Source organism: Anas platyrhynchos, chromosome 7 (assembly GCF_047663525.1).
Source record: "Anas platyrhynchos isolate ZD024472 breed Pekin duck chromosome 7, IASCAAS_PekinDuck_T2T, whole genome shotgun sequence".
Taxonomy (NCBI): Eukaryota; Metazoa; Chordata; class Aves; order Anseriformes; family Anatidae; genus Anas; species Anas platyrhynchos.
The window spans coordinates 42,673,936-42,687,578 of NC_092593.1; the positions used below are offsets into that span (position 1 = coordinate 42,673,936).

General features: G+C 34.4%; 1 protein-coding gene across 2 annotated transcripts; it reads right to left on the reverse strand.

Moving 5' to 3' along the window:
• Positions 1–243: 243 nt before the first annotated feature.
• Positions 244–12,710, reverse strand: LOC140002986 (coiled-coil domain-containing protein 138-like). 2 transcript variants are annotated; one of them, XM_072041403.1, is made up of 4 exons: positions 12,597–12,710; positions 7,529–9,724; positions 5,343–5,525; positions 244–1,526 (listed from the first exon to the last, which is right to left on the reverse strand). In XM_072041403.1, exons 2-4 carry the CDS (start codon positions 7,764–7,766, stop codon positions 1,384–1,386), a joined length of 564 nt encoding a protein of 187 aa, XP_071897504.1. In that variant the 5' UTR covers positions 7,767–9,724; positions 12,597–12,710; the 3' UTR covers positions 244–1,383. The 2 variants fall into 2 exon arrangements, with proteins under 2 accessions (XP_071897504.1, XP_071897503.1); XM_072041402.1 differs by lacking the exon at positions 12,597–12,710 and having other exon boundaries at positions 7,529–10,453.
• Positions 12,711–13,643: the final 933 nt, after the last annotated feature.

Consider the following 13,643-nt stretch of genomic DNA (forward strand, 5'->3'; position numbering starts at 1 on the left):
CAGCTATTTACAGTCATCTACATAACATCTATAGCAGTGTTAAATCAATCTCGAAGAAGACAGAAAAAAAAACCGTAACTGTTAGAACTAGAAGTCAGGAATAACAAAAGCAAACAGGTTCACAAATTTAAGGAGTGTTTTCTGAAGACGTGATAAATTGACTAGAATGAGGGGGAGACTGGGACACACTCATCTGTGGTTCAAGAACTAAATTGCCAGTGCAGGGCCCAGAGGCAGACAGGATTCAAACAGAATTATTCTTTATGGACACGAATTTATGGACACGAATTGGAATTGTTAAAACATTCCTCACATCAAGAACTATGCTTTCTCTTGACTAAATGGTATTTACATGTAGTACAGTGGAAGATCAAGGAAAACCTGTAAAAGGATTTCCCCAGTGAGAAGCAAGATTTCAGAAACAGGATGTGTACAGAAAATCCACAATAACATCGAGGCAAATACAGTAATGAACTACTACAAAACCAAGGATAAAAAAATTAAAGAATATTTCAAGGTTCATTTCTTAAGATTTATGGCACCACCTGTGAGGTTGTCTTTTAATTAAACAAATTAAAAAATCTGGATTTCTGAGTACACTTTTAGTTTATTTCCGATGAAAAATATGATTTAAATTAGAGTATTTTACAGGAAGTTTTTTTTTTTTTTCCCCCAGAGTTCAATTTTGTTCCTAAGAAAAATCAAACAAAACCCTCAGTTTTGTAAATAACTAACTCTAATGTAAGCAACAGTTTAGTGTAAATACCTGCTTTTATAAATGAAACAATCCCATTAAATAATGCACATCAACGGAACTCAGCAGCATTCTACCACTGACATGCTGAAGCTCTTTGTTATAATAAATTAGTAACCAGTAAGCAACAGAAACCTATTCTGTAAAGGTTAACATTCCCCCAAAGTCTTAAATGGCTCAAGACTTTAAACCGTGTGTTGTTTTTTTGTTTGTTTTGTTTGTTTGTTTTGATAGAGATGAAAATTGACAAAACTGAAATTTAAGTCACATACAAAACAATTTTCAGAGGACATTTTTACCAAGTAACTCAGTAAAACCGAAGGTCGGGGGAAGAAAAGAAGGGTTTTCTTCTAAGCATTCTCGTCATCTAAATAAATGAGGAATATATGTTCTTTAGGCTAGTTATTTTTTAGTTCATATTCTGAACTACACAGATATATAGGCAAATTGAGAGATTCATCTTACATATCTGTGACAAACATTTTAAACATAATTGCTAACAATGAAAGTCCAGCATTATTTGTATTGGAGCAAATGAACGTCAAAACAGAGATGCGCTTTTAAAAAAAGAGAAAGGTCCCCAAGTTCAGTGATCTAATGGCAATTAACAGAAAAACGGTAGTAAAGGATTACTTTATTTCGGAGAGTTTCTGTAATATAAAACAAATCCTTTCCAAAATCGAAATGTCTAGCTCGCGATTCTGAAGCAATGCAGCCAAAGTATGGAAAAAGCGTTCATTACTGCAGTCTTCCAGGAAAATCTTTAAGTAAACTGTAAAAGAAAATAGTTAAAAAGTTTAATCACAGCACTTGGCTCATGGAAAACTAAATCATTGATTTATAGCTTTTGAGGGTTTTATATGCGCCTCATGCTGTGCAACCATGAGAACAATGTACTAACTGGGTATATTCTAGGCATGTGATGCAAAAATCAGGTAAAACCGCGAACAAAACTCACCCAAGTTCCTAAGAATTCTGATATTACCAGCACTTGTGGTATTAAAACAAGGCCTATTCCCTTGAGAACAAAGGAAAACAGGACACTGAGCAATTTTAAACTCAGATAAAAAAATCTCATCTTCAACATGTTTATTCAATGCTCCTTTTCTTATGATGACATGAGGAGAACACTAAGCTATGCTAAAAAAACTGACAAGGAAATATTTTAAGCTGCTGCAAAATGACGTACGGAAATAGTACATGTAGACACTGATGACTAGACAGCTTTTCATTATCAAAACTGTCACCGTACCGTTTCAAGACAGGCAGAATCGTAATTGAGAGGTCAGAGTTGGATAAGAACACCTGAATATCAAAACAATTCCTGTAAAATGCTGGATAATTTTTAAACATGGCCATATAGTATAATCTTTTCTATTTCTCCTGCTCCCCAAAACTTAGTCAATTCAGAATAAAGTAAAATCTGTTCCCTTGTGTTATTTCACTCTTGATTCTAATAGTACAGCCTGATTTAGAAAAACACCATAAAGAACATAAGTACCGATTTAATAGGTCACAGAACTGAACACATTTGTTAGGAATCCAACAAAACAAGTCACTATTCACTGCACTCTGCCCTTAGCGTATAAACACACTTGGTATGCCCCAGGATATAGTTACTTCGAATATGCCATTAAATTAATAGTTATTGTAATATTATTCTACTTTTACTGTAGAAGAAGGAGGTCCTACAATTTATTCCTATAAATATCCTTAAATATCTAAAAATGCCTTAAATTCCTTTTTGTAGGTGTAAACAAATACCATATTCTGCTTACTTGGCCATTTCTTTGCTGGCTTGTTCTTACTGGTCTCAATAATACTGTATTATTTTATTATTAAAAATACCGGTCTTAAGGTATCTGAAGAAAACTTTATTAATATATATACACACACATATACATACAGATACACTGTAAAATGTTTTAACTGTGAGGTTTATAAAACAATATAAAAAATACGCTGAGGGAATTTTACCATAAAGCAGAAGAGCCAAAGTGGAAATAATACCTCAAGTTTCACAAAGTTCAATCACATGAAAGCAAACTGATAAAGACATGCATTTAAAGAGATTTTTCCTACATTGTTTATCTATTCATTTTATATATTCATTTCAAATAAGCTTTTGCAGAATAGATTTTAAATCATCACAAATGTACAAAATAAGCATATAATTTAAATGCCTGTCTATCTGATGAACTAGAAGAATAAAAACTGTGTATTTTTACATATTTTTCTGCATCATCTCTGCACAGATTTTGTTTTTATTAACTACTGTAGAAAAACTAACTTGGAATCTATCCGGTCAGGATTTGACACAATTTTAAATAATCTGCAAAAGCCTCCCATAGGAGCCATAAAAAATTGCAGCATTTGGTAGTTACATTAACTTAACTTCATTGGTAGACTGTAATGAACAATGAGCAATTTATCACTGTTGACAGAACTCATCTGAAATTTACCCTCAAAGTGATCAGTCACTCACAGCATCAAGTCTCACCAGCTATTGTCATTCAGAAATTTCTGTTTTATAGCTAAAGCTCTGTCACCTCAGAAAATGAAGACTGTCAGGAACACCAGCTTGAAGTTCATGTTTTAACAAATTAACCATTACGGTTTTGCCTCGTTTCTAATTGCATGTGGATCTGCCAGGAGAGCGGACCAACCCAACAGAGTGATAGAGAGTTAGCTCGTGGAAAAGTTACATAAGGACCACAGAAAAAGAACCAATAACTACACTGAACAGCTTGCTGATGAGCTGCTGTCTCTTACACAGTCACTGGCAAGATTGGAACCATTTGCTGAGTTTAACTGATTCTCGTCGTCAACAGCTGGGCCTGGTAAGAGCCAGTGGTTATAGCACAACGGAGGGCAGGCGAGGTAACAGTCAGTGCAAGGCCCCTCGAGTGTGGATGCCTTCGTGGGTGACCCCGAGTTAAGAGAGCCCAAGGACAGGTCCAGCCCATCACCCAGTACATGTTGACCTCAGGATGGTATCAATTGTTCTTCAGCTTCCTAGATGTGCAAGACCTTTACGCAGCTATGACACAGGATGTACGGGAGGCCACCCTCATTCTTAAATGACCATCACAAACATACACACACAAAAAAAAGCAATAAAAAAGGTTAAAAATAGAACAGGATTCCTTATGTCACAGAAGTAAGTTGGACTGAACAGAAGTTTACAAAGATCAGAAAAGACCAGAACAAAAACCTACACCTTGGAAGCCAGGAACTACCTTTATAACAAGACAGATTGACAGGATTCTGGATGTGAAACACCTGAACCAAACAGGGATGGGGTACATGAAAAGCTGCGTGCCAGTAAAGATGAACAGCAATAAGACTATTAATTCTAATTTGTCATTAAGATACTACGTATAGATAGGAAACAGATGGTACCAATACCTGAACGGTTACATTTGACATGCAACAAGGTTACAAGCAACATGGCAAAATGTGAACTTGTCACAATTTATCTCCATTATTCTTCCAAATCTAGGCATCCAGCAGATCGAAATGACTACTACTAGATAACAGAACATGTACTGTTAGTGGAATTTTTCTTCAAAGTAATGTCAGATACCATCAACCCTGCTTAGGTTTTTCTTTCCCAGTTACTATACCGATCAAAATTATGATGATTAGAAATACTTTAGTGTAAAAAAAATAAATAGATAAACTAACCACACGGTCTTAAAAAGGATGAAAACAACATCAGGTAAATCTTTCTGCCACTTATCTCACTACAAAATGCCTTCTAACTCAACGTTGTTCCATCCCAAGTCAAACACGCTTTCTGTTTTTGCCCCTATAGTACATGGTAACAAAATACCCCAAGCCAACAATATACATTTCACAAATAGCAGCAGTCCCTTCTCCTTCCCTTTTCTGTTCCAAAAAACAATGAATACTTCTTATTTTAAGAAAATTAACAAGGATTGTTCCACATGACACTGGAATGGCTCACTACTTGTGTGTTCATCCAGATTGTTATCAACTGATTCTTTGCCTGTGTCACCTGGAAAACCACTGTGAAGGAGACTATTAACCCTTTTATAGGACCACACCACAGTACAACTCATTGAAACATAACCATCCCTTACAGATGTGCCATTTCCAATTACTTTAAAGTGAAAAATGGCTAGGGGTGAGCTGTTCACATTAGGGGGGTAAAAAAAGATAAAAGTTTATTTATTTATTTATTTATTTTATCTCCACCTGCTAACAGGATTTCATGAAATGGCTGCCCTGGCACAGCCTTACTTCAAAAGAAAATTACTCATTGGCAAAACATCAGCAAGGTAAACCAGTGGAATAAACAGAAAAGCTAAACTAAACATCAAAAAAAATCACACCACTAAGAAAGCAACCAGGACAAGATGTAAAGCTTGGATGCTGACAGTGAGAAGAGACGGACAATTCAGAAACATACTTTATATCTCTAATGAATTTAAATGACAAAAATGAATGCTAATGCTAGATCAGGTTATTTATAGAGAAGCAGCACGTTATTTTTGATTTGGTATTTATGCTTACCTCACCTACTTTCATCATAACTTTGTATGTATTTTTTTCAATTACTCACTTTTATCGTTGTTCATGGCCATCTCAACTAATGCATTAAGTGCAATAAAAAGGAGACATTTTTTGGATATAGTTAAGTGGCTTAGTATGATAGGCACACATCGGTATTGCAAAAATAAGATCTTTCCTTCATCTGTCTTCAAGTCCACGCAAAGGGAATGAAATGCCTGAGTCAGGTAATCCACTGAAAGATAACAGAAAACAGGGAATAAAAATTATGTAATCACAGTTCCATTAGATGATCACAAATACATGAATATTTATCCTAAGAGTTACTGTTGCAGATATATACTAATTAAAAAAAAAAATTAAATGGCTGAAAATATTAATTTACTTATTTGTTTAAATGCATCTTCTGCCTATTTTTATTCCTTACAAAAATTGTTGTGAGTGGAAAAAAAGACAAGTTACAACTCACAAATTGAGCAAAATATATTTGCAAATATAACACCTTTCTAATCTCTTCCTTAAGAGAGAAAAGAAATCACAAGCTGCATAGTTTGGGACTATATTGGTTTCAACACCTGGGAAGCCTCTAATAAAGGAGTAAAAGGCTCATTCATCTGAATAACTGCAATTACTGCCATGACAGCAACTATTCACATTCCTTTCCATAAAAAGCTGTAGTTTAAGTTATATATGCATCCACGTTATATATGCATCCACGTTATATATGCATCCATTTTGGAGAACACTAAATTATTCAGAGAATTTAGATTAAGTGAATCAATTCAGTTTTCTTAATTTCATGATGTCAAATCTTCCTCAGTATCTTGGAATAGCATTGATCATCTGGAGCACAGAAAATTAAGAGTAAGGGAAAAATTTATCACATAGCAAAAGTTTAATTACAGTGCCATCTGCTGGATATTAGCATCTTGAAGGGAACAGGATATATATGTTTAAACTGAATGTGCTGCTTTGTCATCGCTAGATCATTAGACATGTGGTCAGTGATGAAAATTCATACACGGTAAGTTTCAACATAAATTTAACAGGTAATTTTTTTCCATGTTCTATAGGCTCGCAGTAAAAACCGACCATGAGAAGCTAAACTGATTCATTCTGATCAACAGCTTTCATCTGCTTATAGTTAATCTCTGCAATAAGTACTTTTTTTGTATTGTAATTCATTTGCATCATTTTCATCAAACATTTCTAGAAATGTGAGTTTCAATTTCAGGGTAATCATGCTTCACCAAAATATTCTGACTGAAACTATATGATACTGAAATTGAAAATACACTGATTCTTCCCTCCAACAGCTGAAATACTGTATTTGTTTATTAATGGTGACAGGGTGGTCTTCCAGAATGTTTAAATCCTACTTATTCTAAGTACTACCAGTATAAATACTGCACAGGTCAGTATTTTTGTCATCACTTCAAAGAAAACGTTTTTTGTCTTTTCAGGCCCTGTTTGTTTTTAAAGAAACTGCTGCTGAGAAGAGATACTACGGCATCCTGGAAATTGCACAAGCGGAGTAACTCTCATGAACTGAAGCAAAAGTCACTAAGAACTGCGATATCTCCAGACAAGTACGACCTCGTTTGCTTTTGCCTGTTAACAAAATACATTACTATACTGCATCAGCATATGGTAGCATTCTTCAATGCTGATAATGTTTATGGGTAGCCACTTGCAGTGACAGACTTGGTAGGAGAAAAGGGGAGACAGCAGAGAGGTAAGAGCTAGACAGAGTATGAGCTTTACATTAAACTTTGACAAAGCAATGAAATTCTAGAACTGTTCTGAATTTGCTACTGATTTCAGTTTACTGAGGAGCAATTAGCTGTACCATTATATGCAGTGCAGATCTTGACAAACAAATCACTGCTACGGTGATTGCTTGAGAGAATTACCAACATCTCTTTTCCCCTTTGTCACAAAATACGTTGATCTCACTGACATAAATAAAGCATATTAAAATGACCACACAAATTATGACATGAATAATAGCAAGGTTCATACTTGCTTCCCTATATTATGCTTCATCAGGTGGTAAAATTCAAATAAAACATCCTTTACTACTAAAGCATTACAGATGCTACAGTATCATTGAACTGCTGCATTTTGTACATTTGTTTTTTTGTCTGGGCACATACCTGAAAATAAGATTTAAAAAAAAAAAAAAAAAGAAAAAGAAAAAGATAATTTAAAAAAGACATAATAAAAACCAGAACTTACTTCGTTTTGCTGTTCTAAGCACAACTAAAGTTGACAGAAACCTCAAAGGCATAGAGGAGCTTTTAAAGAAATGTGCAGCTTTTGGTTTACTCCGTGTAGACTTTTTAGTCCATTTTTGCATGCTTCCCTTTTGTACTGCGCCTTTGAGAATAACTTCTGCAAGTCTCTCCATTGTTGCTGTCATGCTTGCATCCTGTTTCAAACAACGTGCACATTTAGCGTAAACATTAAAATACATGAAAATCCTGTCTGCTAAGTACGTATGTTCCCCTAAGGATTAAATATTAAATAGCAGATGTCGTGACCGTGTATTGCAATATAGTCTGTACATGGGATACTACTTTGCGTTCCACAAGCAGTTGAACAACATTAGCACAGGGCCTAGTCAACACACACTTCACAAAGAAACAAGGTAGTCAGGGCCCCTGATATGCTGACATTATTTAATTTGCCTCTGGTTCCAGAATAAAGTCAGTTCAAACTCAGCTTTAATCAGTGCTGCCTACTACACTACCCTCTTTTGTGAAGATGCCTGAAGCTAGGTCCTACAAAAGCGTTTACAGAACTAAGGTCTAAACATGACCCTTAAGAATACTGTACAGGTAAGATGTATTGGACTTTTCAAAAACCGGTGCAGAAATATTACTTCAGAATCAAACTTAATAACAAGCTCATTTAAAATACCTTCTCATTAGCACTGGAACCACCAGCTTAGTTCTATTCAGTTAGACACTGAGTAGAGAACAAAGAAATCAAAATACCTTTGCTACTTTGCCACACGTTGCCATCAATTTCAACAAATCTCATGCATAAAGCGAACAAAAATATATTTCTTTTCCTAGTTCACAAGTTTTGTAAGCACATATGGAAAATACCATTTCTGAGATGCTACACACTACTGCAACAAAGATCACATATGTGTGCAAAAATATGTTTACAGACACGGTGCAAAATATTACAACGAATGTGAGAAAGTTAATTTGGTGAGAATTAGTTTTTCATTTGCTATGTATCTGTGGTAGGCATGTATGCTTTGCAAAGACAGCAAAGTTTCTTTTATATATACTCCCTGAAAATATCTACTTTTCATACTCATTTATAATACAAAATATCTCTTGGGAATTTACCTGACTACCAGTGTCTATCTGCCTTAGAGACCAGTAGATAAATTGAATCACAGACATATGTAGTTTAGGATCCACAAATGGCATCCACTGGAGCTGTCCAGTGACCATAGGCAAAAGCTGTAAAAATACAGAATGGCAAAGTTACGTGCAGTATACGAACTTACAGTACAAGCTAACCACAAGTAAAAAGCAAACTAAGCAAAACTAAACCAAACTAAAATCAACGTATTCCCGGAGTTTAACAGACTACATGTACAAATACTCACTGGGCAGATCTGGTACAGGTAACAGAATTATATACTGAATTTACATTTTACACAGGTTTACACAAAAAGTGGAAAGACATTGTGTGAGCTCAAGCTCTGAAGTCTAATACCAAGGGCTACAAATTTTAGATAGAATAATAATTAAACAAACAAACAAACAAACAGAAAAAGCAGATTTCCTGAACGCTTCACTGATTTCCAAGCCTCGGTATCCCAAAAAAGCGTTACAAGTATAGCACGGTATCATCTTTTATAAGACATAACTTGAACTTTTAATACCTAGTATCAGCACTAAAATACTTTAAATTAGACGTGTGTATCTCCTTAGGAAAAAGGAATTACATACAGTATTACAGATAAAACACGAGATAAATTATCAGCTGAGAAAAGTGACTTAAAATAGAAAGACAGGTGGAATCTCAAGGTCAGACTGCACACTACACATTTCCTTAAAAATGATCTGTATAAATATCTGTATGAAAAATTATCTATTACATCTCACTGTTGGAATTAATACTGAAGGATTAACTGCTGTTTTCTTTTAATTCATGTATTCAAAGCGTGTGTAAAACAGGCAGACCTGTTACACTCAGAAATAATACAAAGAATCTTAACATTTCAACCTAAACAAATTCAAATGCCTTTACCTTCATACAATTTTCTAGAGTGTAGTTTTCTTTAGCACACTGAGGTTTCTCACTGCCCTCTCTCTCTTCTTGTATTTCTATTTTGCTAAGGTGTTGGTCTGAGATCCAGTCCATAAGAATAGTTAAGGGGTCGTAAACTTTTGAAATCCGTAGTAACTGTAACACATCCACAACATCAGTTATTTCAGTTTTCAAGTCTATGATTTTCTAAACCACAATACCAATAGACTAAAATATACGAGTACATTAGTAATACGCACATGCTTTATTTTGTGCTTAAACAAATGTTTATGAAAGCCTTGGGAAGAGATTTTCACATACAAAATCACTCTATTTTATAATTCTAACTAAATGGATCATAGGAGAAAGAAAATATTTAATGATCTGTGCATGATCCTCATTTTAATACATTTAATACACTCCTTTGCTTTATTTCATACAATCTACTTAGGCTAAATTTTAACTGTGTAACTAGCATTGTTGGAAGAATAAAGATTTCGTGAAATTGTCATTCTGTCCCTCTGCTACAACTGTACAGAAAAGCTCTGTGAAAGGTATCCAGACGTTCCTGAAGACAAACTACACAAACATCTCTCTAAAACCTTCACAAGTTTTCTTGTATCTACCTTCAGACAACTGTTCTTCTCTTCACTCAGAATTCTAACTACTGATACTGCTCATATATCACTTGCGACTGTGAGAAAAGAATATGGGGCAAACTATAACCGCCATTTAAATATAAGTAGCATACTCTATGGATACAACAAGCATCCTGATCATCATGTAAGTCCTCTATGAATACTTCAGTTTGCACAAAAGAGAAAGAGAAAGAAAGATTTTACTGAGACTAGGAAGCAGATGATTTTAATCATACTCAAGAGCATCAGAACTGCAATTCACTGAAGGAGCAATGGTCAAAAGAGTTTAGGCAGCAATTTGCTTGTCAGCATTTAGGTCAGATTTAAGTCAAGTGAGAAGAAAACTTTAACTTTGTATTCTTGTGAACCACTGTCTCAGCGTGCCTTTAAGAACAGAGAAAATACTCCTTTAATTAACACTTTCAAAAATAACTAACTCTAAAGTCTTTAATACTGCAAAAGCTCTGAGAGACTAAATTTCATGTACTAGAAAACGAAGCAGAAAGTATTTACAACCATTCACACAATTCTTGTCTTAAAGAAACTAAATCAGCAATTTTGCAAACAACTTGTTCAAACATTTAAAATTGTTGACTGTAACTTGCAAAGCTACTTATAAACTTGACTGTACTGCTTGACTACTTGACTGTAACTCGTAAAGCTAGTAACAGGAAATAATTAATCTTGCCTGGGTTTTTAGCAATTCGTTATTTTCCCTCAGAGAGTTAAGCGATGACCTCAGTTCGTTAGTTTCATCAGTCATTTTTCTCAAGGTTTCTCTCAGTTGGCTCATTTTTGTCTCATGCTGCTTATTTTCATCAGTCATTTTTCTCAAGGTTTCTCTCAGTTGGCTCATTTTTGTCTCATGCTGCTAGAGAAATATCAAATTTTAAAACGTGATTAACAAGAGAGTCTTTTTAGAAATAATTCCCAACTAAGTTCCATTTCAGTGTTAAAAAACAGGACAAACTTTCAAAGATCAAATTTGTAATTCTTCATGGTCCAATCTGCACATACCACCAGTAGTGAAGAAAGCAACATCCACACCACATATTAAGAAGAAATATAAAGAAAATGGGAGCCATGGTGTACAGCCTATGGATCTTTTTTTTTTTTTTTCCAGAAAATACCTAGATCTTCTCATTGATCCTCTTGTACATTCCTCAGTTAAGTCAGGTGTGGGAAAGAATTGTGAATGAAAACAAATGTCAAAGCTTTTGTTTACACTTAGCTCTTTTTTTTTTTTTAGCATCCATTTTAACCACAAATATGCCCAATTCTCCCTTTTTTGAATCTTTCAAATATTCTAACTATTCACTGCTGATAGTTAAGACGCTTTAGTTCACCTGTACTTAAACACCTGTCCTGCAGTGTCCAGCAATGTATCCAATACGTGCTACATTTCATTGAATTGGAAAAAAATAATTGTGAAACTCAAGATAGTAATCTTTTAATATTTGTTATTATTATTAGTCCACAATATAATTTAATACCAGTACATACCATTAAAATATAAGCAAAAACGGACAAAAGAAACTGCAACAAAGGAAAATTGAAGCGACAATTACTTGTAACAGTCAAAAACCTGCGTGCCTTGAAAAAGAACCAAAGGAATGTGTCTTTTTTCCCCTTCACTGGAAATTTGTAATATAATTAAATATTTTCCAGCAGATTCTGAAAAAAAAAGCCAACACTGAGGCTTTGAAGCTGAGCATAAAACAAATGTTTTCAGAAAATAACACTGTTACTGAGCATGATCTGTGAGAAAAGAATATGGGGCAAACTATAACCGCCATTTAAATATAAGTAGCATACTCTATGGATACAACAAGCATCCTGATCATCATGTAAGTCCTCTATGAATACTTCAGTTTGCACAAAAGAGAAAGAGAAAGAAGGATTTTACTGAGACTAGGAAGCAGATGATTTTAATCATACTCAAGAGCATCAGAACTGCAATTCACTGAAGGAGCAATGGTCAAAAGAGTTTAGGCAGCAATTTGCTTGTCAGCATTTAGGTCAGATTTAAGTCAAGTGAGAAGAAAACTTTAACTTTGTATTCTTGTGAACCACTGTCTCAGCGTGCCTTTAAGAACAGAGAAAATACTCCTTTAATTAACACTTTCAAAAATAACTAACTCTAAAGTCTTTAATACTGCAAAAGCTCTGAGAGACTAAATTTCATGTACTAGAAAACGAAGCAGAAAGTATTTACAACCATTCACACAATTCTTGTCGTAAGGAAACAAAATCAGCAATTTTGCAAACAACTTGTTCAAACATTTAAAATTGTTGACTGTAACTTGCAAAGCTACTTATAAACTTGACTGTACTGCTTGACTACTTGACTGTAACTCGTAAAGCTAGTAACAGGAAATAATTAATCTTGCCTGGGTTTTTAGCAATTCGATATTTTCCCTCAGAGAGTTAAGCGATGACCTCAGTTCGTTAGTTTCATCAGTCATTTTTCTCAAGGTTTCTCTCAGTTGACTCATTTTTGTCTCATGCTGCTAGACAAATATCAAATTTTAAAACGTGATTAACAAGAGAGTCTTTTTAGAAATAATTCTCAACTAAGTTCCATTTCAGTGTTAAAAAACAGGACAAACTTTCAAAGATCAAATTTGTAATTCTTCATGGTCCAATCTGCACATACCACCAGTAGTGAAGAAAGCAACATCCACACCACATATTAAGAAGAAATATAAAGAAAATGGGAGCCATGGTGTACAGCCTATGGATCTTTTTTTTTTTTCCAGAAAATACCTAGATCTTCTCATTGATCCTCTTGTACATTCCTCAGTTAAGTCAGGTGTGGGAAAGAATTGTGAATGAAAACAAATGTCAAAGCTTTTGTTTACACTTAGCTCTTTTTTCTTTTAGCATCCATTTTAACCACAAATATGCCCAATTCTCCCTTTTTTGAATCTTTCAAATATTCTAACTATTCACTGCTGATAGTTAAGACGCTTTAGTTCACCTGTACTTAAACACCTGTCCTGCAGTGTCCAGCAATGTATCCAATACGTGCTACATTTCATTGAATTGGAAAAAAATAATTGTGAAACTCAAGATAGTAATCTTTTAATATTTGTTGTTATTATTAGTCCATAATATAATTTAATACCAGTACATACCATTAAAATATAAGCAAAAACAGACAAAAGAAACTGCAACAAAGGAAAATTGAAGCGACAATTACTTGTAACAGTCAAAAACCTGCGTGCCTTGAAAAAGAACCAAAGGAATGTGTCTTTTTTCCCCTTCACTGGAAATTTGTAATATAATTAAATATTTTCCAGCAGATTCTGAAAAAAAAACCAACACTGAGGCTTTGAAGCTGAGTATAAAACAAATGTTTTCAGAAAATAACACTGTTACTGAGCATGATCTGTGAGAAAACAATATGGGGCAAACTATAACCGCCATTTAAATAT

Bases quoted from the DNA above. Each gene is read 5' to 3' on its own strand.
- LOC140002986 (XM_072041403.1), bottom strand. From the start codon at position 7,766: ATGTATTTTAATGTTTACGCTAAATGTGCACGTTGTTTGAAACAGGAT. The intron at 5,526-7,528 runs GTAAGTTCTGGT...GTTATCTTTCAG, and splicing joins GCTTAGAACAGCAAAACGAA to TGGATTACCTGACTCAGGCA. The intron at 1,527-5,342 runs GTGAGTAATTGA...TTTCTTTTACAG, and splicing joins GGCCATGAACAACGATAAAA to TTTACTTAAAGATTTTCCTG.